We start from the raw sequence: 27,529 nt of genomic DNA, 5'->3' as shown, positions 1-27,529 counted from the left end.
TAGTGTCACTATACTATTCATTATTATACTGTCACTATATACTATTTATATTAACGTTTAATATAATACTGTCACTATATACTATTTATATTAACGTTTATTATTATAGTGTCACTATATACTATTTATATTATTTATATAATTATACTCTCACTATATACTATTTATTTGCTATTGTGAAATATAATTATTTGAGGTTAAAGTAGTTATTTTTAAAATATATAATATATTACATTCATTGATACAATTACTTGTCTTTTGTTTGCTCGAATATTATGGAATCTGTTACATACTCACAAATATATATTGGTAGTTTGACATTTCGTAATGAAAAATAAAAATAAACAAATTATACAAATTATGTTAGAATCCTATCTTTTCAACCACATATTTGACACAATGTGTACATTTTCACAAAATTGTCTTCGTTAGGCTAGTAATGTCGAAGCAGATTATCAAAAACGAAAAGATTGACAAGACGAATTAAGCAAAATATGATCATGTACTTAATTTCCGGCAATTTTTCAAATAAGGTTAAAAATGATAATTAATTTGAAAGATGTTTTCTATGAAAGACTTTTGTTTTAAGGGCAATACAATGGTTTGAAGTTAGCTCATTCACCTGTCCTTATCTGACACACTACTCGTTATGTAGGTATGTTAAGAATTGAAGTAGAACAGAGCCTCTCCACCATCACCAGTAAGATATTTGTATTAAGTAATAAATATAATTTGCCATGTATTATGCATATATTTGACATAAAATTAATACATTCTTATGATCAATATTTACATCTGAGATATCATCATTTAGCAAGAATTTGCATAAACAGAGAACTCGTCCAGATATTCACCAACAGCATCGAAACAAAATCTTAACTGCTCCTGAAATTCGAAAGATTAACATATAGATCAGTCTATACACTCATTACTAACAACCTTCATGCGAGCCTCGTCGACTAAGTTGGTAAGGCGCTGGCTCGACAGCCTGGAGGTCAGGTGTTCCATCCCTGCATTGTCCGAGAAAGGTCATCGGGATTTTCCGACGTGGTTTCCCCTTGTCAGTGGTGCAGGACGGAGGGAGGGCCTGACAATGACAGCTGTCTAGTCGTTCGGGTGGGATGAAAAACGAGGTCCCGTGTATACATTGGTATGCACGTAAAAGATCCCTTGGCAGTTGGAATTCGATATAACATTGGGCCATGGTGCCGCTGTCCGGGCAAAATTTCCCTCATAGCACACGTATGGCGTATGCCCGTCTTCATTAGCCCAGTCGGAGCAGAACAGTCGGAGACGTTAAACCCCATTTCATTTCATTTTCACCAACCTCCATTGTAATTAACTACCCATTGAGTGCTTTTTAGATTAATGACAATCTGCTAAAAATGCAGATCTATATTTCGTTTTGTTTTTTTTTAAATTTCGATGGCCTACACTACATGAAGATCTGACCAATTGTACCGGAAGGTCCCGTCAGGGGTCGTACGAGCGGCATTTGACTCTATGACGTAAGACATTGATTAATCCGTCAGTGATGACGTTTCCATGCACGGCACGCCAAGAAGTCGCCGTAACAGATCGTTTCATTGGCTATTCCCTTACGCCATCCAGAACGCCTGTTATATAACAACTCTTCCAGATCCTAGTGTGGTACAAACAAATAAAACGACATTTTGAACTATTAAAAACGAAACGAAATAAGTTTGAGATTAATGTCGAAACTTTATTTATATAAGTGGTTTGTTGAATTAATTAATAATGGCAAGTATATTATGGGTTTTACTGACTTATATTATACTCACAAAAGACGTGATAATCTGAGGTCTAGAAACTCTTAGTTGAACTAAAGTCTGTAAAATACTGACATCTTGTTCTATAGTTAATCTTTCTAATATAGCTGCTAGAACACAGAATACACCCGATTTCTCTACACCATTCCTAGAATAATTATTAAAAATCTGAAAATCAGTCTCATTGTGCCAGATATTATCCTATCTATCCACATACATATTCTATAAGAACAGTGCTTTCGACTGGTTGTCCACATCAAACTAAAACTACGGGTTTCGAAGAGAAAAAAATGTCCGAGTACAAGAAACAGATGGTTATGAATTGTGTTTACTTTCTATTTTAAAAAAGGAGGGGGGAATGGTTAGCGCGTGCGCGCTGTATCATAAGGTATGTCATTGAGTCAACTGGCGTGGTTGCCATTCCCTGGTTGTACGTGACAAGGAGTAGGGTCGCATGTCCCACCTAGTGGGTTGTCTCCGGGTCCTCCGTTTCCCCCCCCACCCCCTGCTATAGACCCCTACCCACAAGCGAATTATTGAAATTAAATTGAACCATGTGTTAGTGGCGAAATGGCGTTAAACTCTCTCTCTCTCTCTCCCTCCCTCTCTCTCTCCTATCTTTTAGTAAATCAAATCAACTTACAGACAGTGAACAACGATGGGTCCATCTTCATCTTGATCAGACCATGATTTTTTATCTTCTAGGATAGTAAAGATTGGACCAGCAGATTTTGGCACCCCTTTCGTCGAATTCCAGAAATTACACTGATATATTCTGATACTTCTCTGTAAGCTTTCCTATTTCAAAAATTAATTGTATTTAGCATATAAACATTCATATATGTACGTAATTTTAGATTCGATTTTTTTTCTCCTTATTTTGGTAAGAAGTTTTGATCTTGTTAGCATACCTTAATTGGCTATTTTCTTTCATTTTGTTTTTTTTTGTGTTTTATTTGTCAGGATACCTGATTCTGTCAACGAAAACGGGAGTTTTTATCGTGCTGGCATACCCTGTCTGGTTTTAACTTGAATTCCAGAAGCCGAAGCACAACGAAAATGACGAAGATTCTAAGTTTCCAGAGTTCCATTATTCGAAGGTTTCAAAATTAAACGCTACTTCCTTTCCCAGTTCTCCTTTATCAGCAATACTTGAGAAGTGTGAAGCATTATAATTGAATAAACAATACTTACATCTAATTCACTGTTAATTAAACAGGTAACAACTGTATAGATACCATTCTCATGTTTTGTTTCATCTGTTTTGCTTATATTAAATGGTCCACAGTTCAGATCATCATCAGTTGGTACATATTGTCCAATATCCTATGTAAAGTTCAAATATTTGATTCAATATTGTTCATTAAAGTAAATACATGATGACAATACAACTAATACAGATTTATAAAACTTAAGGATCAACCCACTTTCACATAGAGTATAATAGTGTCAAAGTGTGTCGAATTTGCTGGAGGCAGAAAGCGTATGCAGATTGGGCACAACCTAGCTATAGCAATAAGACTTTACTAGTGATTCTCAACCAGTATGCACATTAAAAAAATGCGAAAAACCAATTGAGTATTCACTGGTGTCTACTGATAAATTCATAGCTGTGTTTTTCTTTATTTTATTTGAGTCATTCTATGTGTCTATGACTAGTCTCTGTCTACGGATGTATACCCTCTAACTTAACATGTTTTTATTTTGCAAAATTCAAATATTTTTCATATATATTTAGCCAGGTGTGCCGCTACTTGTTCATGTTTCCAAGGTGTGCCGTTGGCAAAAAACGGTTGAGAACCATTGAACTATACAATGTAAAGAGCTGCGAGTAACATGTTTTCTTTAACGGAAAACTGTCTGCTATTGGAGCATAATTTTAAATCTCTTGCCTAGAATTAAAATAACACATCTCTAACATAACCGTTTCAACTAAACAGCAGCAAACTGAAATAACTGCTCAACACCGCCAAAAAATCTTCTAAAAAGAATGTAAAAGCCAAAAATGTGTCTGCTATCATGTATATACACACAGAAATTCTAGAATGCATAAACATAGTTTGAAATCATAAGCAAATATAAATTGAATTTAACCTGTGCTGTTTCTGTGATATCCATATTAATTATTGTGGTAACATCTTGTTCAACAACCATCGTCCAGAAATCTATCACTGTATTTGGTAAGGGTGTCTGGGTCAATATGTAGGCACGTTTCTTTCTGTAGCTCTGTAAAACCAAAATCTTATAAAAAACGCAAATATTCAGCAGCTTACGGAAATATGTCTAAATGATAGCTTACTGGGTAAACATTTACCTTAAAACGAATTCGTACTGCATAATACTGAATTTTATAACATTCAAATGTAATATACCGAATTTTATAACATACTGAAAGTTAAACTACTAAATTGTAGATCTGTAAAAACAAATCTATCACTATAATTGGTAAGGGTGTCTGGGTCAATATGTAGGCACATTTCTTTCTGTAGCTCTGTAAAACCAAAATCTTATAAAAAACGCAAATATTCGGCAGCTTACGGAAATATGTCTAAATGATAGCTTACTGGGTAAAACATTTACCTTAAAACGAATTCGTACTGCATAATACTGAATTTTATAACATTCAAATGTAATATACCGAATTTTATAACATACTGAAAGTTAAACTACTAAATTGTAGATCTGTAAAAACAATGACATCGATTCTTAAACAAGATGTATTTGGTTGAGCGGTAGTCATTCATTGCAGCACAATATACATGGGAAAACAAAATATCGTAAATAATTAACAGTTTCATCTGATGGAAACAGATCTCCTAAGTTTTTATGGTTTGCACCGTAATAGACCATAGCTCAAAGCATTTAAACAGATTTCCAAAGTTTTTATGGTATGTACCGTAATAGACCATAGCTCGAAGTATTTAAACAGATTTTCCAAGTTTTTATGGAATGCACCGTAATACACCATAGTTAGAAGTATTTTTACTGCTTACCGATAAAAACAGAGCATTAATATAATCTGTCATCTGTGGCTTAGATAAACACAGCCTCGTTTTATCAGCTGAAATATATAATTTTTAATATTTATATAATTTCATCATTTATTAGGTTCATATATTATCTACCCAATCCCTACCCAGAGAGAACAGATATTTTAACAGGTATACTTTAACATAATAACAGATGTTATGAATACGTCATCGTGCCATCTTGACACATGAAAGTGGAATTGAATAAAATAACCTTATCTCGGCTATTGACACTCATGGTTGTCCAGATGACATTCATTAGCCATTACCATAATATAAACTTGTAGCTGGCCTGTGTTATGTAATGTCATTTGTCATGTAAAACAGTCCTTACTGAACGTCAAATCTGGTATATGATGCAATATAGCCAGCTGCACAATCTCTTCCGTCATCCTTTGTATAGAAAGGGATTATAAGCAGAAGTCTAATTGATAGAAAGTTAGTTAAGACCGGCGAGAGGACATGTAAGTTAATTGGGAGTTGGCACCCGACCACAATGCTATACGCCAAACTGGAGGAGAGTCCGTTGAAAATATATAGCCTCTTTTGCGCTAACAAGACTTTTTCAGTGGTGGAGGGGGGGATGGTTGGAACTGAATATCAGAGAACGTTAAATATTTCATAAAACCCAATGTTTCCCGGCAAATGTGTATAGAATCATCTGTCACATTGCATATGATAACCTCTGCCAATTGGTGACTGTTCACAAACCAATTCTTGACGGGCGGACGGATGGGTTTGGTGAAACAATACACCAAGCTGACATGTGGGTCAATCAAAAGTTACATAAAACTAACATGCTAAAATGGATAGATCTCTATTCTTCTCTTTGTTTTCTTCTGATAAAGCTACCAAACAATCAGCTTTTCTTTGTGACGGACATATACTATCAAGCATCTGTATAAGAAAACAAAAAACAAATCACGAATAATCAAAACAAAATATGGTTGCATATTAAGGTGTTTAAATTTTTATTTTGCTTGAAATTAGCCTCATTAGACTAACATTATCGTTTATAAATATTACCTCAAATCTTTCTTGAAGCTGTGATTTACCAGATGAACTATTGACCTTCAGTAACGTCTGATAGTCCTTTTGATAAGACGTGACAGGAAATGTAATATCTCCAGCTATATACCATTCGGCTAAAGCATCATGTAGAAATACATATTGTTCCTGAAATAGTTCAATCCATTACATTTAAACATACATTATGCAAGAGTTAAATCTGCCTACTGCAGGTCTTTCTTTAGGCCTGAAATGTTATCTCAATTATTAATTAGACATTAATTAACTTATCCAGACTATAATCAACTCTAGAAGGCATCGCTAGCCAGGGGGGGGGGGTGGATGGCCGAATGGTTAGCACGCGCGCGCTGTATCACAAGGCCTGTCATTGAGTCAACTAGCGTGGTTTCGAATCCCCGGTTGTACGTGACAAGGAGTAGGGTTGCCTGTCCAATCTCGTGGGTTTTCTCCGGGTCCTCCGGTTTCCTCCCACTGCTAAAGACCCCTACGCGCAAGCGAATTATTGAAATAAAATTAAAACCATATGTTAGTCCCGAAATGACCTAGTCTGTGTCGAGTGGACGTTAAACCCCATTTCTCTCTCTCGCTCTCTCGCATCGCTAGCCTGCGATCTTTAGTTGATTATGAGCCGATTTACTGCATAACTTTCCTTCACGATTTAACGAATAATTGGATAATCGAGACTAATGATGATCGAGGCTAGGTGAAAATTTCAATTTCTTAGTTCTGGGTTCATAGTGGATCAATTTGAATGAAATTATCAGCAAATTGCCTTTAGATGATCTAGTTTTTAACAATTATGGTGAGAACTGCCAACTCGTTATCGATTCTCCCATATAGTTCACAAATATCTATTGGTCACAAGTAAAATTATTGTGGATCGACCAATTATAATAATAAACATACATACCGAAGTCTGAACCATGTTAACTCGTTCATATCGCAGCTGTTTAACACACTCATAAATATCTACAGAACCTTCTGCTCTAGCTTTATCTATTGAATAATCTAAAGCTATGAAAGTTCCCGTTCTTCCAATACCAGCACTGAAACGCAAGATACAGGACAATTTAAGTAAACGTAATCTGAATATAGTCTGGGACAATGTATTTTTTACACTATAAGGGTGTTGGGTGGCCGGATGGTTATCGCGTGCTATTTGTATCATATGGTCTGTCATTGAGTCAACTGGCGTGGTTTCAATTCCCCGGTTGTACGTGACAAGGAGAAGGGTCACCTGCCCAACCTCGTGGGTTTTCTCCGCATCCTCCGGTTTCCTCCCACTACTAAAGATCCCTACACACAAGCGAATTATTTAATTGTTAGTATCGAAATGACCTACTTTGTGTGGAAGTACCTCCTCTCTCTCTCTCTCTCTATCTCTCTCTCTCTCTTTCTCTCTCCACAATAGCACAATAGCTACGTCAAACGTATATTTATATACCTGCAGTGTACCACCATTGGTCCTGGTTGTGGAGAGGTGGCTTTTATTACCTTGTTTCTGAATTCTACCAGTGACGCAGTATCAATAGGTACACCTTTATCAGGCCATGATGTATAATGATACTGCTTGATGGTCCTGGATCCACATTCGTCCTGGAACATAAAAATCGCACAGAAATTATTATTTATTTAAAATAAAACTTAACATTTCTAAAATGATCAATTTTATTAAGCAAATAAAGTATCCAGCTTAAAACTTACTTTATCTCACAGAAAGTATTATTTTTTTAAAACAAAACTTAATGATTAATTTTATCAAGCAAATAAGGTATCCAGCTTAAAACTTACTTTTGTGATTTTGAAAGTCCTGACAGTAAAGTGAGAAAATATATCCTCATTGATCAATGTCATGGAGATTTGACCAAACTTCATTTGCTTGCCACTGTTTGGCCAATACTTGAAACATTTTTTCTGAAATAAATATTATAACATAAGACTCTTAACAAATAAACTATAAGATATAATTAAATATTTTCAAACAAATGTACATCAAGATATCAAATACAAATATCAATAATTTCATGACAAAAGAATAAACTTTTAATCAAAAAATACTAATAAAAATGATTGCGAGCTTTGTGCATCACCAAATACTTTAAAGCTGCAATTTCATATTTTTAAAATTTATTAAAATAAAGCCTTAAAATAGATGGTCTCTATAAACAGTCCTTCCTTGTTAACGAATAATCCTATTAATCCTATAATTCACTATTGCCAGTTGAGAAATTGGCAAAAATATCATTTTCAACTTTAAATTCAAACATCTGAAGATAGCTTTTCCACGGGGGGGGGGGGGGAATAGAAAGACAAGGGAGGTAATTGTGTTATTATTTTCGGGGTCAAAGGATTTTTAAGAGGGAGAATAATACCTATAATCGTATAATAGTTAGTTGAAAACCTATTGAGCAAAAGACATAGAAATAATTATGTTTTGACTTTCTTAGAAAATATGAAATTATCGCTTTAAAAGGTGTGTCTGGTGTTTCAGCACAATGATCAGTCTATTTCCGTTTAAACGATGCTTCGACAGATTAAATATAAAGATCAACATACGTTTCCCATCTCTACCAAGTTAGTTAACATTACTATCTTTCCTGTCTCCGAAACCCATAGTAACCGTAAGAAGTCCTTAACAATAACATCAACGGGGCCTGTCAAATTAAATTACACTATTAGAAAGTTCTGGTATGAATAAGTGATATGCAACGAAAAGAAATGAAATGCGGTTTAATGTTCTGCTTCTATATATGTACATGTCTTAAATTAAATAATAGTATATAAAATGAAATGAGCTGAGGTTTTACGTCCTACGGTTCTGCTCTGGCTGGGCTAATGAAGACGGGCATGCGCCATACAGTGTGCTTTGCCAGGGCAGCGGCACTATCAAATTACAACTGTCATGGGATCTTTTATGCGTTTGCCAATGTATACACGGGGCCTCGGGGTTTTCGTACCATCCGAATGACTAGAAAGCTGTTCTTGTCAGGCCCTCCGTCTTGCATCACTGACAAGGAGGAAACCACGTCGGAAAATCCAGATGAACTTTCTCGGCCAATGCAGGGGTCGAACACGCCACCTCCAGAGCGAACTTCGGTTGCAGGGATTCCCGAACTCTAGTCGGAACTATCTTCATGCGAATGACATTTAGTTCAACCTCTGGCCGTGACCAGCCGTACCATGCGATAGAGCACGGTCGGGATAGTTAGAATAGCTGAAAAGGCTGATGCGTGTGCAGATTTGTCTGAAAAATATAAAATTGCAAGATGATAGGATAAACTATTAATGTTCCGACGAAATAAAAAGAAAATGTTTCATAAATATTTCATTGTACACTTTTCCAAACGCCCACAGAACTTGCCATGTTTAAGTCTCGACCACAGTTTACATCTGTAGGTCGCCCAGGCGAGCCAGCGTCTTACCCACTTGCCCGCGGTATGAATAAGACTAAATAAGTGAAATAACAGTATATTTGGAAACTTGTAGTAACAAAAGATCCTGGAATTCGTCGCTACTTTTATTTTTCTTTTGATCTCAGTTAAAAACACCTTAATTAGTTTAATTAAAATAATCACGAAAAAACTTACCCTGTGAAGCGATATATTTGTTTGCTATGTCGCCATATCCCTAGATAAAAAAAACGATATATGATAAATATCGGGCCACTTAAGTAACAATAACCCCGCCCACCATCAACTGATCTTATTAGCAGAATTCCGCTGCACAATTGTTGATAGAAAAGTGAAATTTCCTATATTCTGCTGTGACTCGGCTAATGAAGACAGGCATACGGCACACAATTAGCTATGAGGGACATTTTGCGGCACTAAGAACTCCTCTTATATCCAATTTCAACTGCCAAGGCGTTTTTTACGTGCACACCAATGTATGCACGGGACCTCGCTTTTTTTTTTCGTTCAATCCGAAAAACTTGACAGCCGCTCCTGTAAGGCCCCCCGTCCTGCACCACTGACAAGGGGAGAATCACAATATTGATAAAAGTTATTTAATAGCTGGTAAAATCGTGTTCTTGATGAATATTTGAGGAGGTAAACCTAAAGCATGTTCTATAAAACTGTTCAGTAAATAAATAATAACTTACAGTTATATAGCAAGCATTGATGTAATCAGAATTAGGGTCATCGTTTTCTACGTCCAGTTTAACTCGTGAATGATCAACTATAACAAACCATATCAACATATAACGTAACATTTGTATGGAAATAAAAAACAGTTAGGAGATGTACACTTTCTTTCTGTTTTCGAATTTAAAGTGGTGTCATTATGAACTCATTACATGCATTAGAACCAATGACCAGTTTCACGAGGTGAACATATCGCTACGAATGGCGACGATCGTGGTTTCATTTGGCTTTTCAGGAACGACCAGTTACACTGCCTTTGAATAATTAAAGATACATTATGGAAGATTAGGTAAAGAGTTAGCAGTTCTAACTATAATAGTTAAAGACTAGATAATGTAAAGGGAATATGCTCAAAATTACAGTCAAATTGAACCTTATTTTAAAATCGCTTTAGCCTCAATTGTCATTGTTACTGCTGTCACGATAATTAACAATGTCTCGATCATCCATTTTTGCGGTTAATCATCAATGGGCGTTCAACAGCAGATCGGATTCAAATCCAATGAAAATCGGACACATAAGATGGCATCGAGAGTTGATTATGGCGTTTCCATGTTAATAAATGTCTAATTAATAGTTTAGATAACATTTCAGACCTAAAGGAAGATCTGCAAAATGGCGGATTGCCCTCTTGTATAATGCATGTTTAAGTCAAACTTAGTTGCAACGAATCTTTGCTGAAAATTACTTACAAGCACATATGTTCTTGTATCTGTTCTTCGGCTTATTAACAACATTCATACAATAATCATATGCTGCACATAGTCCACTTGGAAGGGTCTGTAAAACGAAAGAATACTATTTTTATCCACCCGATTAGATTTTATTACATACTTCGAGAAGGTATTTGTTGAGTAATAAAACCTTCTAGTAGTTTATCGAGGGTTGGCCGTCCTTACCGCACGGTACAAATACTAGAAGCAACAAATTCCAGAACAAGCCAGAACTCATACCAAAATGGCCGCTTTATACAACTGAGTATTTAGGGGAATACTAACCCGAACCCTAACCCTAACCCTTTTAAGAGAAGTAAAAACTAAATTAGACCCAAGTTCAGTCTTTTAAAAAGGGTTAGGGTTAAGGTTCGGGTTAGTTATCTCCAAAATTCTCATTTATATAAAGCCGCCATTTTGGACTGCGGAAACACCCGAACCTCGATAAACTACTAGAAGGTTTTATTACTCAACAAATACCTTCTCGAAGTATGTAATAAAATCTAATCGGGTGTTTTATCTGATCTATTATCAATTTGTAATAATTATAGAAGTTACTTTTTTATACGGAGGCGGGATTGGATGGCAGAATGGCGCGCTGCCAGTGAGTCAAGTGGCGTGCTTTTGATACCTCGCTTGTACGTGACAAGGAGTGGGCTCGCCTGTCCAATCTCGTGGGTTTTCTCCGGTTACCTCCCACTGCTAAAGACCCCTACGCGCAAGCGAATTATTGAAATAGAATTAAACCACTCCCGATATGACCTAGTTTCTGTCGATTGAATGTTAAATCCTCTCTCTCTCTCTCTCTCTCTCCCCCTCTCTCTCTCTCTCTCTCTATACATACGGAAAACAGAGAATACTAAAATACGTAAAATAACACGCACCTCAAATTCAGCTTTCAGCGATTCTTCCTCAGCCTTTCGTTGTTTGATATATTGAAGCAGATTTTGTAGCTGAATACGTGTAGAAGCAGCAGTGGGTTCATCATCATTGACATAAACTTGTGCTGCCTCATTGTCCTCTTCTGCTAGTAGATTGGCATATGTATTAACTTCGATTTTAGGTTTTTGGCCTACTGTTGATATAAATGTTTGTATAAAATGAAATGAAATGAAATAGACTTTAACGTCCTACTGTTCTGCTCCGAACTGAGCTAATGAAGATAGGCATATGCCATACAGTGTGCTCAATGGGAAATTTTGCCCGGACACCGGCACTACTCTTATATCAAATTCCAACTGTCAAGGGATCTTTTACGTGCACGCCAATGTGTACACGGGACCTCGTTTTTTCGTCCCATCCGAACGACGCCGGAAAATATGGATGAATTAGGCCAATGCAGGGATCGAACACCCGACCTCCAGTCTGGCCAGCTAGCGTCTTACCTACTTAGCCACCATGACCCCCCCCCCTTGTTTATATAAACAATTCGAGAAAAATGGTTGACTTTTGCCCCAGCAGAAAATGAGTTATTGTTTACATTAATTATAAGTAAACGTAAATATATCAGAGTATTATCTTTAATTATAATTAGTTTTATTATGGCAACTAAACTTTGGAGCCTTAATATTGGTTCACTTATCTTAGTATATTAATCTTTTCAGTGCTTTCTGTGTTTTGAAGCCTCAAGTGAATTCACATTACGGACAACCATAATTGCTGTTATAGTTATAAACAAGATAACCAACCTTTAGAGACTGTTCTCTTAGAAAACGAATCGCTTTTGGTTAGACTTGAATCTATAGGCAAATGGTTGTCTTCAAGTTGGTTAGATTCCACATATTTCTGTCGTCTGAAAATACATTAGCAAATATTAATGCCTTCGATAATTCGCTTTAGTAAAACATGTAGCTTAGGAAACAGAAAACAATGTACGTGTGTTCGATTAAATGTTAGTATATAAAATCTATAAAATGAAATGAAATGAAATGTGGTTTAACGTCCTACTGTTCTGCTCCTACTGGGCCCACGAAGACTGGCATACGCCAAACAGTGTGCTATGAGAGAAATTCTGCCCGGGAAGCGGCACTATGGCCTACTCTTAAATCGAATTCCAACTGCAAAGGGATCTTTTACGTGCACGCCAATGTATACACGGGAACTTGGTTTTTCGTAACATCCGAATGACTAAAGAATTGTCCTTGTCAGGCTCTCCGTCCTGCACTACTGACAAGGGGAAACCACGTCGGAAAATCCCGATGAACTTTCTTGGCCTTAAATAAATAAGAACAAAAACAAATTTGTTGGGGTGCTGATTGACATGTAGAACCTACCTTCTGTGTCTTACAACCAAAATAATAACAACACCAATAATCGCGATAACAACCAACGCAGCAACAACAGATACTATTATAGTAGCTTGTACTGCAATTATAGAATAAACAACACCAATAATCGCGATAACAACCAACGCAGCAACAACAGATACTATTATAGTAGCTTGTACTGCAATTATAGAATAAAGATGACATATATATCCTGTTAGGAAAAGAAACCTACTCCCACTAGCATTCATCCCTATTACTATTTAATATTTACAAATTGCTGCTGTACATGCAGTAGAGACCTTAGCTAAATCCTGTAGGGGCAATCAGTGAGGAATAAGCACCAAAAACACATCTTATCAAATAAAACTCTAACACTATGTCTACGTTCCTTAACTGCTGTAAACATTACTACCTGCTTCCTCTTTCTCATGGCAAGTTGGTCCTTGAAAGCCATCTGCACAGCCACCTTTACATTTACCATCCGATATATCACATGGTATATTCTGGGCACAGTTACCACATTCCTTTGTACAATTGTCACCATACATCCCCGGTTCACATTCTGTAAATACACGATCAACATTGTCGAATTATTGTAGAAATATTGCTATAAATGGTCCACGGTGTTACCAAGTGTTCAAAGTCATTTATACAAAAATACAGATTAATTCAGTTAGTTAAAAAAAATCGTCCAATTAAAAATATTTAAAATCATTATATTTGTCACGTCTATTCTGACCAACCATAATTATATGTTGTAATGCACATCGAAGAGACGAAATGTTTAAACAATATGATATAAAATATTGTTAAGCAGGATTTGTATTTTGAATAACGACGGAAGAGTAAACAAATAACTGTAACTGAAGAATATTTGCCAATAAATTTCTGTATCGAGAAGAAATTTTCAGGTTCCTAGGACTAATCGACAAATATATTCATTTATAGAAAATCGGGTGATGTGCATTAATTTACCTGTTGTACAGTTAGGTCCTATTGTACCAGGTAAACATCCATTGATACAATCTCCTGTGGTCCGACCACATAAACCATCTTTACAGTTAGACGGACAATCTGTATTACAATCTATACCATGTAATCCTGTTTTACATCCATCAGTACACAATCCACTTGTTATATTACATTTACCAACAGTTTTACCAACAACTGGTTTACAGTTAGTATTGCATAGTTTACTACATGATGATCCCCATCTTCCATCTTTACATTCAGTACAAGAATTGATATCATCCTGATTACAAACAGTACAATTATTATTACAGTCAATGTTACACATGTCTCCAGTTTTACCTTCAATACAAGATGTGCATTTACCATCAGTTCTACCACATCCACCATCACATCCTATACTACAGTTCATATCACACCCATTACCATATCTTCCTACAATACAAGATGTACATTTACCATCATCTCTATCACATCCACCATCACACCCTGTACTACAGTTCTTATCACAACCACCACCATGTTTTCCAACAATACAGTCAGTACAATTACCATTTCTATCACATGTGGTGAGGTTTGTTGTTGGTTGACACCCTGTACCACACGTAATATTACAGTATGGACCAGCTATATCAGGTTTACAGTCATTACATCTACCATCGAGCTTACCACACCCTCCGACACAATTATCAAGACATCGAGATCCACAATTTGTACCATACCTGTCTTGGTAACATTCAATACATGATGATCCGTTTTGTTGGCATGATCTACAGTTAGCCGGACATGATGATTGACAGTAGGGACCTGTATTACCAACAACACAACCATCTGTACATTGTGGTTGTGAAGGAGAAGGAATATAACATCTCATGTTTGTACATTTATTACTACACGGTGATGTACATTTATCACCATAATATGTAGCTTTACATCCACATTTCCCGTCCGGTTTATTACATATATTGGTTACACAACCATCACTACACTTAGATTCACATTTTGTTCCATACCAGCCTTGTTTACATTCAATACATGATGACCCGTATTGTTGGCATGATCTACAGTTACCAGGACATGATGATTGACAGTAGGGACCTGTATTACCACCAACACAACCAGTTGTACATTGTGGTTGTGAAGATGGAGGAGTGATAGAACATATACTGTTTGTACAGTTAATACTACACGATGATGTACATTTATCACCATAATATGTAGCTTTACATCCACATTTCCCGTCCGGTTTATTACATATATTGGTTACACAACCATCACTACACTTAGATTCACATTTTGTACCATACCAGCCGCCTTGGTTACATTCATTACATGATGACCCGTCTTGTTTGCATGATCTACAGTTACCAGGACATGATGATTGACAGTAGGGACCTGTATTACCACCAACACAACCAGTTGTACATTGTGGTTGTGAAGATGGAGGAGTGATAGAACATATACTGTTTGTACAGTTAATACTACACGATGATGTACATTTATCACCATAATAACCGTCTTTACATCCATCAGTACAATTACCAGTATCGGGATTACATTTGTAATTAAGGCACGTATTACAAGGTTGGCATGTAGAGATTGATGTACTGAAGTATCCTGTATTACATCGTATTGGATCTGTAATATAGATTATACATGTATTATTATAATATGTATTATATGGTTGACACGTAGACCTTGATGTACTGTAGTATCCATCATTACATTGTACTGTAATTAGATGATAACTTGCAGTTATCTTATCATTAATTATCGGTCTATTATCTTATCATTATTTATCGGTCTATTTATAATACTCTATTTAGTTAAATATGGTGCGGTTCTCCTACAGATTCTATTAGTAACAGTCCTATGGATATGTGTTAAAGGGGCTAAACATCTAACTCATAATATTTTAAGTCATAAACGAGAATTAGAATTCAATACTGATTCATTTCAATCAATATTGATATTGCTATCTTACCGTAAAAATATGGGATCCTAACATCTAATATTTAAATCACAATGAATGAATATTTCATAATCAGTACGCGAGTCGTGCATTCTATGGTTTCGGGCGTCATTTGTAATAAACAAAGAAAACATATGCGGAAGTGTTTTAAAATGGCTGATTCACAAACGATTGATTAGAAATTACAATAAATGTTTTAAAAATTATAACAAATATTTTCAATACATTAGTAGTATCTGTGGCAGTTCAGCCAAATTTTTACCAAAGAGAGTTGACGCCTTTGTTCTATTCAATAGATTGAATAGGGTGTTGTTATCAGAACAATGGGGATATGAATATAGATGAATAGGTATTGTTATAATGAACTCTTGTTTATCCTTTGACCTCGTTTGACTTCTGTAACGAGGTTAGATGCGGGGTCACGAATTGTTTATTGTGGGAGAGTGGGGTGGGGTTGCCCCTTTATAGACAGCCGCGTCGGGGTTCGTGTTGAGGTCAGGTTGTGCGTGGTCTAGCGTTAAGGGCTAATGTTAAGATTGACCATTGATTGGATTGCGATTGTTTATCCGGGGTTGGTTACTTATACCCCCCTCCCCCTTCCACTCAGTTACCAGCCCCCCCCCCCCACACACACACACCTGAGATAATTTTACTTGCGAGGAACCATCCCCCTGGATGTGATAGGCTTCGGAAAGGAGGGTTTGTACGCCAATATATACACGGGCCTCAGTTTTTCGTCGTAGCCGGACGAGGGCGAGGCCAGACAATCACGACGAAGTTATTCGGCCAATGCAGGGATTAAACGTGCGACCTGCAGGCTAGCGAACCGGCGACTTAACCACATAGAGGCTCCTTGATAAAGGACCGCGTAGCAGACGATATGGCACGCGTGACTGACCCCTTGTGAATGGTTGTAACGGCAAAGTGAACATACACTTCTCAATGAATGCAATCAATCATGAATTTACACAGATAATTGTATTATCTGTATATTATAAATGTTTTCTGGCAATATCAACCAAACTTTAACGTTAAATTTAACATATACATATATCTCAATTTTTATGTATAAAAAGACCGAATCAGATTAAAAGCAAAGACCATTTACTCAACACAAGTTAAATCTAAATATACTAAACCATTATCAATAAATAAATGGAGAAATAGAGAGATGAAACGGAAAACTGCCGCATACTCAATTTGAGCAATAAAATAAGCGGTAACCCTAGATAACCGAGAATTCATTGCACATACAAGACGATGTTGTCTTTAATCACTGATTATTTATCATAAATATCGAAGCCAAATAAATTCTCGAATTTTACATTCCCAAGTCTTTTTCCGTGGGTTTTTATCTTAGAATCTTTATCAACTTGATAAAGGTACGCGCCAAACGCTCACTAACGCTGGGAGATTTAGACAATCACAGCGTGCTACCTTTCACGTTACTCGAGCAGCCAACACTAATCGTCGCAGTTGCCAATTAGAGAAACCTTACATTTTTGATTTTTGTCTTAATAACGAGTAATTGCTCCACCAATCCTCAGACATTCAGCAATTCGTCGTGGCATGCTCCTAATGAACCGTCCAATCACGATTTGGGGAAATCTGATCCACTCATCTTGCAGTGCCACGGCCAATTCTTGCAGTGTTGTTGGTTGACGTTGACGCCGACGAACACGTCTCCCGATCAAATTAAACGTAGTACACTAAAGTAAAGATACCATAAACAGGAAATCTTATGCAAGAATCGATAGGAAAGCAAACATGGATAGGATAAACCAGCAGGCGAGAGTTTTCATCAACCCATCCTTGAAGTGTCAAATTTGACAATGAACCCCTCCCCCCGTGGTTCTGTTGGGGTGATAAGTTCTTCATCTGTGAACATACTATTAGAGCATGTCCATGACTATTTATCATATCACAACTGCATAGGTATTTTCATTGCAATATCCCCTACTTTTTTGAAGAGTATAACGGTTTTTCATTCAAAATTTTGAAGAGTATAACGGCTTTTCATTCAAAATCAAAATAAAAGAATCTTCACTGGGTAGTTTTTGTTCTTCGAATATTGAAATCTCTTGAACGCATCTTTACATACTGCAATTACATTACACACCCCCCCCCCCCCCCCGCCAAAAAAAAAAATCAAAAAGTTGAAAAATCAACTTTAATCCACACAAAACAAGGACTATTACCTTCTCAAGAAAATTAAACCGCACTCTTAACACTCTTTGCTGTGCTGGAGCTGGGTTAACTGATAGCAAAGAAGTTAAGAATTAGTATTTGTAATGGGGCTGTTCATACTAATTATTCCGTTATAAAAGGACAGATTTGTGTCAGAAGTTTAAAATATCTAGAATCAATATACTGGGCTTTAAATGTCGCCTATTATTCGACTACGTGGACGTACTCCGAAATGAGTGTACTACAAAAACCAAGGTCCTGTACCTTGAAAACGTAAATCTTGATGTCCTTAGAACAATCACTGGATTAGTGAGAGCTACATCTTATAACCTATCGTAAATTGCATCAGGGTTCACTTCGATTAAAATGAGACGGTTGCCCCATAAACTAACCCTGTTTTACGAAATGGCGAATTTAGAAATTCTCGTTTGCAATTGTCGAAATCATTTATTTATTTGGACATTTATTGTTTTAAAGAAAGAATTCATACTTTATTTTTTTTTATTTTGGGGAATATTTTATACTTCTTGCCAAAATATTTTTAGACAAAACAAATTTTCAAATTGTGGAACCTTTGAAAACTAGTAGATGTCATTTAAATTTGACCCCCCCCCCCCCCCGGTCCCGCCCCTCACATGCGCACACACCCACAAACACCCAACACCCCATCACAGACTTTAACATAAACACGAATAATATCTTTTCATGTTGTTTTATTATAAAATGTATATATTCCCCCCTACGGTCGTTTTTTTTAAATTATGCATACCTATCTTACTCACCTTTATCTCAAAAATGATGATTAGAACGCTCCAGTACACATGTAATGGTGAAAAGACAGACAACCAGCACGAATAATACCTTTTCATGTTGTTTATTACAAAATGTATATATTTCTTCCACGGTAGTTTATTTTTAAAAATATGCATACCAACCTTACTCTTTTTTCTCCTCAAAAATTGGTGATTAGAACGCTCCGTTACTCATGTCATTGTTTTTTTGTCTTTATGTATTTTCATTATCTATTTGAACTCCCTTTTCAGCCTGAAACACGTAACTTATTATATTCTTGAAATATCACAAGTAAATGATATAGCCGCGTGTGCAACTATTATATCGTTTAGTTTCGAGTAATAGCCGCGTGTGCAACTATTATATCGTTTAGTTTCGAGTAATATTCATTTTGAGCTTTTTAAAGCATCCCCGTGGGAAAATATTATCTAAAATACTTAATCATTCAATATTCCATTATTTTGAAAATAAAAACCACACAAAAAAATGTTTAGGAAGCAAATTTCTGATCGTTAATATCCCCGTGAATAATATTATCTAAAATACTAAATCATTCGAGTTACCGTATATCCCCAAAACCTGTAAGAAATAAATTAATTGTTAATTATCATCCTAGTTTATACATGCAATGTGTTCATTTTATAGTATTTCATACTTGGTCATTTTTGAGAGTAAATAGCAGTTTTATCAATAATTTTCTCAAATTGCATCAATCACACACCAAACGTCAATTGTGATTAGCTTATCAAACGGGGGAAATTTGTTGCAATAAGAAATACCTATATTCGGACATTGATTTACTATAACATTAATACATCAGCAGTAACTATTAAAAACGTTAAGGGAGCTAAATCGCTAATATTTATGGGACCTAGAAATTGACAGAAATGGGTCGCAACGAATATAATAATGTAATATGAATGTATATAAACTGATTTACATTCAATCGTTTCTGTTTTTACCGTAATTTCTAATCAGTTATGTTCGGCGAAATGCGCCAAAGTCTCAATTGAATGACGATCTTTAGCGTCTGGTTATTCCAGTCTAAACCGATGGTATTTATTGCGCATGCTCTCCATATAAGAATATAGCATTGACATGACTTGTGGAATATGTCTAGCCTCGATCTTCGAGCCCCTTGTGCCAAATGGCACTGAAACGCATTATGGTACACGATTCGTGTACCAGTGGTAAAATGTTTCTTTTGTCTTGAATATTGGATATCAGAAGCTCATCTATTCCTTGTAAGATCACAAGACCAATGCTGATTTGAATTGACAAATAATTCGTGTTTTCAATGTCGAAGATTTTGATGATATTGAGTTAGAGACTTAGCTACTTTAACAATAATTTTTGTAGATATGGAAAAAAAGATATTGATCACATAGAAATACCAAATTTTTTTTAAAGATATGGAAAAAAGATGTTGATCACATAGAAATACCAAATTTATATTCCATAAATGGTAGATGTAGACATTAAACATACATTATGCAAGGACTATATCTCCCTATTGCAGGACTTCCTTTAGGCCTGAAATGTTTTCTAAATTATTAATTAGACATTAATTAACTGATCCAAGGCCATAATTAACTGATCCAAGGCCATAATCAACTCTCGATTGCTTCGGATTTCTCAGATATTAAATAGATTAGAACGGTTCAGCCATATTTAAATGGCTGCAATTATTGCAACGTCTTGTCAAACCTTCAAAAGCTAATATCTTCTCTCGCAATAGAGTAATTGGAATGAAAATTTCAAATTATTCACTTTACATTATCTATTGTCGAACTATTATAGCAAGAATGGCTAGCTCTTTATCGAAATCTTACATACTGTATCTTTAAGTTAAAGATAAAAGTTACAAGTTTGTTTTTTATATGAAATTTTACAATTTTATAATAATCTACCGGAAATATACATAACAGGGATAAAGCATAACGATTCCAAGATATAATAACCATGAATGTAAGTGAATAAACAACAAACAACACTTCAAAATTCATACGTTCATGGAAAAATCTTACCAATCGGTGCATAGATACGATAAGCATTCATTAAAAATCACAGAGAATATAAAATATGTGACTTGGACAAACATTTTACTTTATGATATATATGTCCAGACTGAAAAATCTCTGTTCAGACTGATATAATAAAATATCTGCAGTTTATAGGGAACTCTGTAAGATGCACCTAAATATATACCACTGTTTTATTTCGAACAAGTATAAAAACATTTCATTGGAGAGATTAAACATTATTGACATAGATTTATAATGATGTTTAGTTATTTTCGAAAGATATTTACTCGTGAAGTAAGGTTTGTTAAATAATCTCTTCAGTGTTTAATCAATTGTAACGGTGATTTTCCGAGTTGTTTGACTTGAACCGTGAATTTTAAATATGTTTTGAAACGGGTTAAACATTATTTGGAAATTTCCACTTCACCGACATTCATTGACAAATCTTTCCCTGTCTAATACCTTATACAATTACTTCCATTCCCCATAACGCGATACAGCTGATTTCCGGCTTTAAATTGAGGTTTCTAGATGGTTTATTATGAAGACTTAAAAAATAGGCATGCATCATTTTCCTCGCCGCATTCACGACATATGGAATATGCACCCCGAACATTTGAACTTTAATAAAAGTGCAATTATCGAAATGTATATATATGCCGTTACATTGTCTAGTACAAAACATATTTAAAATTCACGGTTCAAGTCAAACAACTCGGAAAATCACCGTTACAATTGATTAAACACTGAAGAGATTATTTAACAAACCTTTCTTCACGAGTAAATATCTTTCGAAAATAACTAAACATCATTATAAATCTTTGTCAATAATGTTTAATCTCTCCAATGAAATGTTTTTATACTTGTTCGAAATAAAACAGTGGTATATATTTAGGTGCATCTTACAGAGTTCCCTATAAACTGCAGATATTTTATTATATCAGTCTGAACAGAGATTTTTCAGTCTGGACATATATATCATAAAGTAATATTTTTGTCCAAGTCACATATTTTATATTCTCTGTGATTTTTAATGAATGCTTATCGTATCTATGCACCGATTGGTAAGATGAATAATTTGAAATTTTCATTCCAATTACTCTATTGCGAGAGAAGATATTAGCTTTTGAAGGTTTGACAAGACGTTGCAATAATTGCAGCCATTAAAATATAGCTGAACCGTTCTAATCTATTTAATATCTGAGAAATCCGAAGCAATCGAGAGTTGATTATGGCCTTGGATCAGTTAATTATGGCCTTGGATCAGTTAATTAATGTCTAATTAATAATTTAGAAAACATTTCAGGCCTAAAGGAAGTCCTGCAATATGGAGATATAGTCCTTGCATAATGTATGTTTAATGTCTACATCTACCATTTATGGAATATAAATTTGGTATTTCTATGTGATCAACATCTTTTTCCATATCTTTAAAAAAAGTTGGTATTTCTATGTGATCAATATCTTTTTTCCATATCTACAAAAATTATTGTTAAAGTAGCTAAGTTTCTAACTCAATATCATCAAAATCTTCGACATTGAAAACACGAATTATTTGTCAATTCAAATCAGCATTGGTCTTGTGATCTTACAAGGAATAGATGAGCTTCTGATATCCAATATTCAAGACAAAAGAAACATTTTACCACTGGTACACGAATCGTGTACCATAATGCGTTTCAGTGCCATTTGGCACAAGGGTCTCGAAGATCGAGGCTAGACATATTCCACAAGTCATGTCAATGCTATATTCTTATATGGAGAGCATGCGCAATAAATACCATCGGTTTAGACTGGAATAACCAGACGCTAAAGATCGTCATTCAATTGAGACTTTGGCGCATTTCGCCGAACATAACTGATTAGAAATTACGGTAAAAACAGAAACGATTGAATGTAAATCAGTTTATATACATTCATATTACATTATTATATTCGTTGCGACCCATTTCTGTCAATTTCTAGGTCCCATAAATATTAGCGATTTAGCTCCTTTAACGTTTTTTATAGTTACTGCTGATGTATTAATGTTATAGTAAATCAATGTCCGAATAAAGGTATTTCTTAATGCAACAAATTTCCCCGGTTTGATAAGCTAATCACAATTGATTTTTGGTGTGTGATTGATGCAATTTGAGAAAATTATTGATAAAACTGCTATTTACTCTCAAAAATGACCAAGTATGAAATACAATAAAATGAACACATTGCATGTATAAACTAGGATGATAATTAACAATTAATTTATTTCTTACAGGTTTTGGGGATATACGGTAACTCGAATGATTTAGTATTTTAGATAATATTATTCACGGGGATATTAACGCTCAGAAATTTGCTTCCTAAACATTTTTTTGTGTGGTTTTTATTTTCAAAATAATGGAATATTGAATGATTAAGTATTTTAGATAATATTTTCCCACGGGGATGCTTTAAAAAGCTCAAAATGAATATTACTCGAAACTAAACGATATAATAGTTGCACACGCGGCTATATCATTTACTTGTGATATTTCAAGAATATAATAAGTTACGTGTTTCAGGCTGAAAAGGGAGTTCAAATAGATAATGAAAATACATAAAGACAAAAAAACAATGACATGAGTAACGGAGCGTTCTAATCACCAATTTTTGAGGAGAAAAAAGAGTAAGGTTGGTATGCATATTTTTAAAAATAAACTACCGTGGAAGAAATATATACATTTTGTAATAAACAACATGAAAAGGTATTATTCGTGCTGGCCCCAAGTTCACAAAGCATTCTCAGACTTAAGTTGAAAATTTACTCAACTTTCGATCACTGTTTATTAGAAATATCTTTGATCCAGAAACACAAAACTTTGCACATAGTTCCTTATTGATGTATTTGATACATTAAAACAACAACAGTTTTATAATGGGCTATATTTTGGTTACAATAAGCTGAGCAATTTTGAGTAAATTCTTGACTTAAGTCTGAGAATGCTTTGTGAACTCGGGGCCAGGTTGTCTGTCTTTTCACCATTACATGTGTACTGTAGCGTTCTAATCATCATTTTTGAGATAAAGGTGAGTAAGATTGGTATGCATAACTTAAAAAAAAACGACCGTAGGGGGGAATATATACATTTTATAATAAAACAACATGAAAAGATATTATTCGTGTTGATGTTAAAGTCTGTGATGGGGTGTTGGGTGTTTGTGGGTGTGTGCGCATGTGAGGGGCGGGACCGGGGCGGGGGGTCAAATTTAAATGACATCTACTAGTTTTCAAAGGTTCCACAATTTGAAAATTTGTTTTGTCTAAAAATATTTTGGCAAGAAAAATAAAGTATGAATTCTTTCTTTAAAACAATAAATGTCCAAATAAATAAATGATTTCGACAATTGCAAACGAGAATTTCTAAATTTGCCATTTCGTAAAACAGGGTTAGTTTATGGGGCCACCGTCTCATTTTAATCGAAGTGAACCCTGATGCAATTTACGATAGGTTATAAGATGTAGCTCTCACTAATCCAGTGATTGTTCTAAGGACATCAAGATTTACGTTTTCAAGGTACAGGACCTTGGTTTTTGTAGTACACTCATTTCGGAGTACGTCCACGTAGTCGAATAATAGGCGACATTTAAAGCCCAGTATATTGATTCTAGATATTTTAAACTTCTGACCCAAATCAGTCCTTTTATAACGGAATAATTAGTATGAACAGCCCCATTACAAATACTAATTCTTAAGTTCTTTGCTATCAGTTGACCCAGCTCCAGCACAGCAAAGAGTGTTAAGAGTGCGGTTTAATTTTCTTGAGAAGGTAATAGTCCTTGTTTTGTGTGGATTAAAGTTGATTTTTCAACTTTTTGATTTATTTTTTTTTGGCGGGGGGGGGGGGGGGGTTAATGTAATTGCAGTATGTAAAGATGCGTTCAAGAGATTTCAATATTCGAAGAACAAAAACTACCCAGTGAAGATTCTTTTATTTTGATTTTGAATGAAAAACCGTTATACTCTTCAAAAAAGTAGGGGATATTGCAATGAAAATACCTATGTAGGTTGTGATATGATAAATAGTCATGGACATGCTCTAAGAGTATGTTCACAGATGAAGAACTTATCACCCCAACAGAACCACGGGGGAGGGGTTCATTGTCAAATTTGACACTTCAAGGATGGGTTGATGAAAACTCTCGCCTGCTGGTTTATCCTATCCATGTTTGCTTTCCTATCGATTCTTGCATAAGATTTCCTGTTTATGGTATCTTTACTTTAGTGTACTACGTTTAATTTGATCGGGAGACGTGTTCGTCGGCGTCAACGTCAACCAACAACACTGCAAGAATTGGCCGTGGCACTGCAAGATGAGTGGATCAGATTTCCCCAAATCGTGATTGGACGGTTCATTAGGAGCATGCCACGACGAATTGCTGAATGTCTGAGGATTGGTGGAGCAATTACTCGTTATTAAGACAAAAATCAAAAATGTAAGGTTTCTCTAATTGGCAACTGCGACGATTAGTGTTGGCTGCTCGAGTAACGTGAAAGGTAGCACGCTGTGATTGTCTAAATCTCCCAGCGTTAGTGAGCGTTTGGCGCGTACCTTTATCAAGTTGATAAAGATTCTAAGATAAAAACCCACGGAAAAAGACTTGGGAATGTAAAATTCGAGAATTTATTGGGCTTCGATATTTATGATAAATAATCAGTGATTAAAGACAACATCGTCTTGTATGTGCAATGAATTCTCGGTTATCTAGGGTTACCGCTTATTTTATTGCTCAAATTGAATATGCGGCAGTTTTCCGTTTCATCTCTCTATTTCTCCATTTATTTATTGATAATGGTTTAGTATATTTAGATTTAACTTGTGTTGAGTAAATGGTCTTTGCTTTTAATCTGATTCGGTCTTTTTATACATAAAAATTGAGATATATGTATATGTTAAATTTAACGTTAAATTTTGGTTGATATTGCCAGAAAACATTTATAATATACAGATAATACTATTATCTGTGTAAATTCATGGTTGATTGCATCCATTGAGAAGTGTATGTTCACTTTGCCGTTACAACCATTCACAAGGGGTCAGTCACGCGTGCCATATCGTCTGCTACGCGGTCCTTTATCAAGGAGCCTCTATGTGGTTAAGTCGCCGGTTCGCTAGCCTGCAGATCGCACGTTTAATCCCTGCATTGGCCGAATAACTTCGTCGCGATTGTCTGGCCTCGCGCTCGTCCGGCTACGACGAAAAACTGAGGCCCGTGTATATATTGGCGTACAAACCCTCCTTTCCGAAGCCTATCACACCCAGGGGGGTGGTTCCTCGCAAGTAAAATTATCTCAGGTGTGTGTGTGTGTGGGGGGGGGGGGGCTGGTAACTGAGTGGAAGGGGGAGGGGGGTATAAGTAACCAACCCCGGATAAACAATCGCAATCCAATCAATGGTCAATCTTAACATTAGCCCTTAACGCTAGACCACGCACAACCTGACCTCAACACGAACCCCGACGCGGCTGTCTATAAAGGGGCAACCCAACCCCACTCTCCCACAATAAACAATTCGTGACCCCGCATCTAACCTCGTTACAGAAGTCAAACGAGGTCAAAGGATAAACAAGAGTTCATTATAACAAGTAAGAGTTAGAACCCATATAGAAAATTCTTCATGGTTTAGAAAGGGCGTAGCCCTTTCTAAACCATGAAGAATTGCCCTTTCTAAACCATGAAGAATTTTCTATATGGGTTCTAACTCACTTAGAACATGATCTCTACTTTCAAAACTTATACAAAATATAGTATGATATTTGTATTATTTATATTTCATAAAATATTTGGGGAAAACTAATTGAAATATGAAATTTGTTAAAGTTGAATAATTTGTAGGTGTGGTCATAGAGTGATTGACAATTGGGTGGAGTCATTCAATGTCACCTGTATAAGTCATGGGTTCTAACTCACTTAGAACATGATCTCTACTTTCAAAACTTATACAAAATATAGTATGATATTTGTATTATTTATATTTCATAAAATATTTGGGGAAAACTAATTGAAATATGAAATTTGTTAAAGTTGAATAATTTGTAGGTGTGGTCATAGAGTGATTGACAATTGGGTGGAGTCATTCAATGTCACCTGTATAAGTCATGAGATTAAGAGATTAAAGGTGATTACAAGTGATTACAAGTAACTTTTGATCGTTAATGAGTACAACTTTAATCTTATTATGTTCCTTCATTCATTCAGTAGTAATTTTATAGTCACTATAGTAAATGTACTTCAATATGGATGTGCCAGATTTTGCTGTCGACTGGGCATCGTTTCCATCAGATGATGAACTAATTAGCCTATCGCAAGTGATGGATATTCCAACGCAACAACTAGTGGATATGCCATGTGTGACTCGTGATAATAAAGGACGTTTTTCTAGTCCTGTGAAGCAGGCAGATTTAGAAAATATACAAAAATGTTCAGTTCCAATCAAGACCAGAAACAACAACAAATGGGCGTTAAATTTATGGAAGGACTGGGTTGATAATAGGAACTCTAAGCCAGAGACATATTTTGAGAAAGGAAAATTAATTCCTACGGACATTAATACATTAAATGATGAAGAATTACAATTTTGGCTGCAAAGATT

At 35.5% G+C, this 27,529-nt stretch overlaps 2 protein-coding genes across 3 annotated transcripts in view; both read right to left on the bottom strand.

Annotated features, from left to right (window-relative positions):
- LOC126819618 (multiple epidermal growth factor-like domains protein 10) overlaps positions 1-27,529 on the bottom strand; it is a 65,759-nt gene that overhangs the window by 32,576 nt on the left and 5,654 nt on the right. The window lies entirely within an intron of this gene.
- On the bottom strand, positions 168-15,088 carry LOC126819613 (receptor-type tyrosine-protein phosphatase mu). 2 transcript variants are annotated; one of them, XM_056100426.1, is made up of 20 exons: positions 13,949-15,088; positions 13,386-13,535; positions 12,980-13,070; positions 12,395-12,498; positions 11,591-11,781; positions 10,686-10,773; positions 9,951-10,027; positions 9,436-9,475; positions 8,405-8,502; positions 7,640-7,762; positions 7,293-7,444; positions 6,759-6,894; positions 5,846-5,995; positions 5,617-5,716; positions 4,784-4,851; positions 3,885-4,016; positions 2,985-3,116; positions 2,434-2,588; positions 1,803-1,938; positions 168-885 (listed from the first exon to the last, which is right to left on the bottom strand). In XM_056100426.1, the coding sequence occupies exons 1-20, from the start codon at positions 14,814-14,816 to the stop codon at positions 811-813; spliced, it is 3,066 nt and encodes a 1,021-aa protein (XP_055956401.1). In that variant the 5' UTR covers positions 14,817-15,088; the 3' UTR covers positions 168-810. The 2 variants fall into 2 exon arrangements, with proteins under 2 accessions (XP_055956401.1, XP_055956402.1); XM_056100427.1 differs by lacking the exon at positions 13,949-15,088 and having other exon boundaries at positions 177-885; positions 13,386-13,658.

This window comes from Patella vulgata, chromosome 4 (assembly GCF_932274485.2).
Source record: "Patella vulgata chromosome 4, xgPatVulg1.2, whole genome shotgun sequence".
In the NCBI taxonomy this organism is placed as follows: domain Eukaryota; kingdom Metazoa; phylum Mollusca; class Gastropoda; family Patellidae; genus Patella; species Patella vulgata.
This window is presented reverse-complemented; position numbering and strand designations above follow the sequence as displayed.

What these genes read in the sequence shown, in the direction of transcription:
- LOC126819613 (XM_056100426.1), bottom strand. Translation starts at nt 14,816, where the DNA reads ATGAGATGTTATATTCCTTCTCCTTCACAACCACAATGTACAGATGGT. An exon ending in CGCTGAAAGCTGAATTTGAG is followed by an intron (nt 10,774 to 11,590) that starts GTGCGTGTTATT and finishes TTCGTTTTACAG; the next exon opens with ACCCTTCCAAGTGGACTATG. An exon ending in AGCTTCAAGAAAGATTTGAG is followed by an intron (nt 5,717 to 5,845) that starts GTAATATTTATA and finishes TTTCTTATACAG; the next exon opens with ATGCTTGATAGTATATGTCC.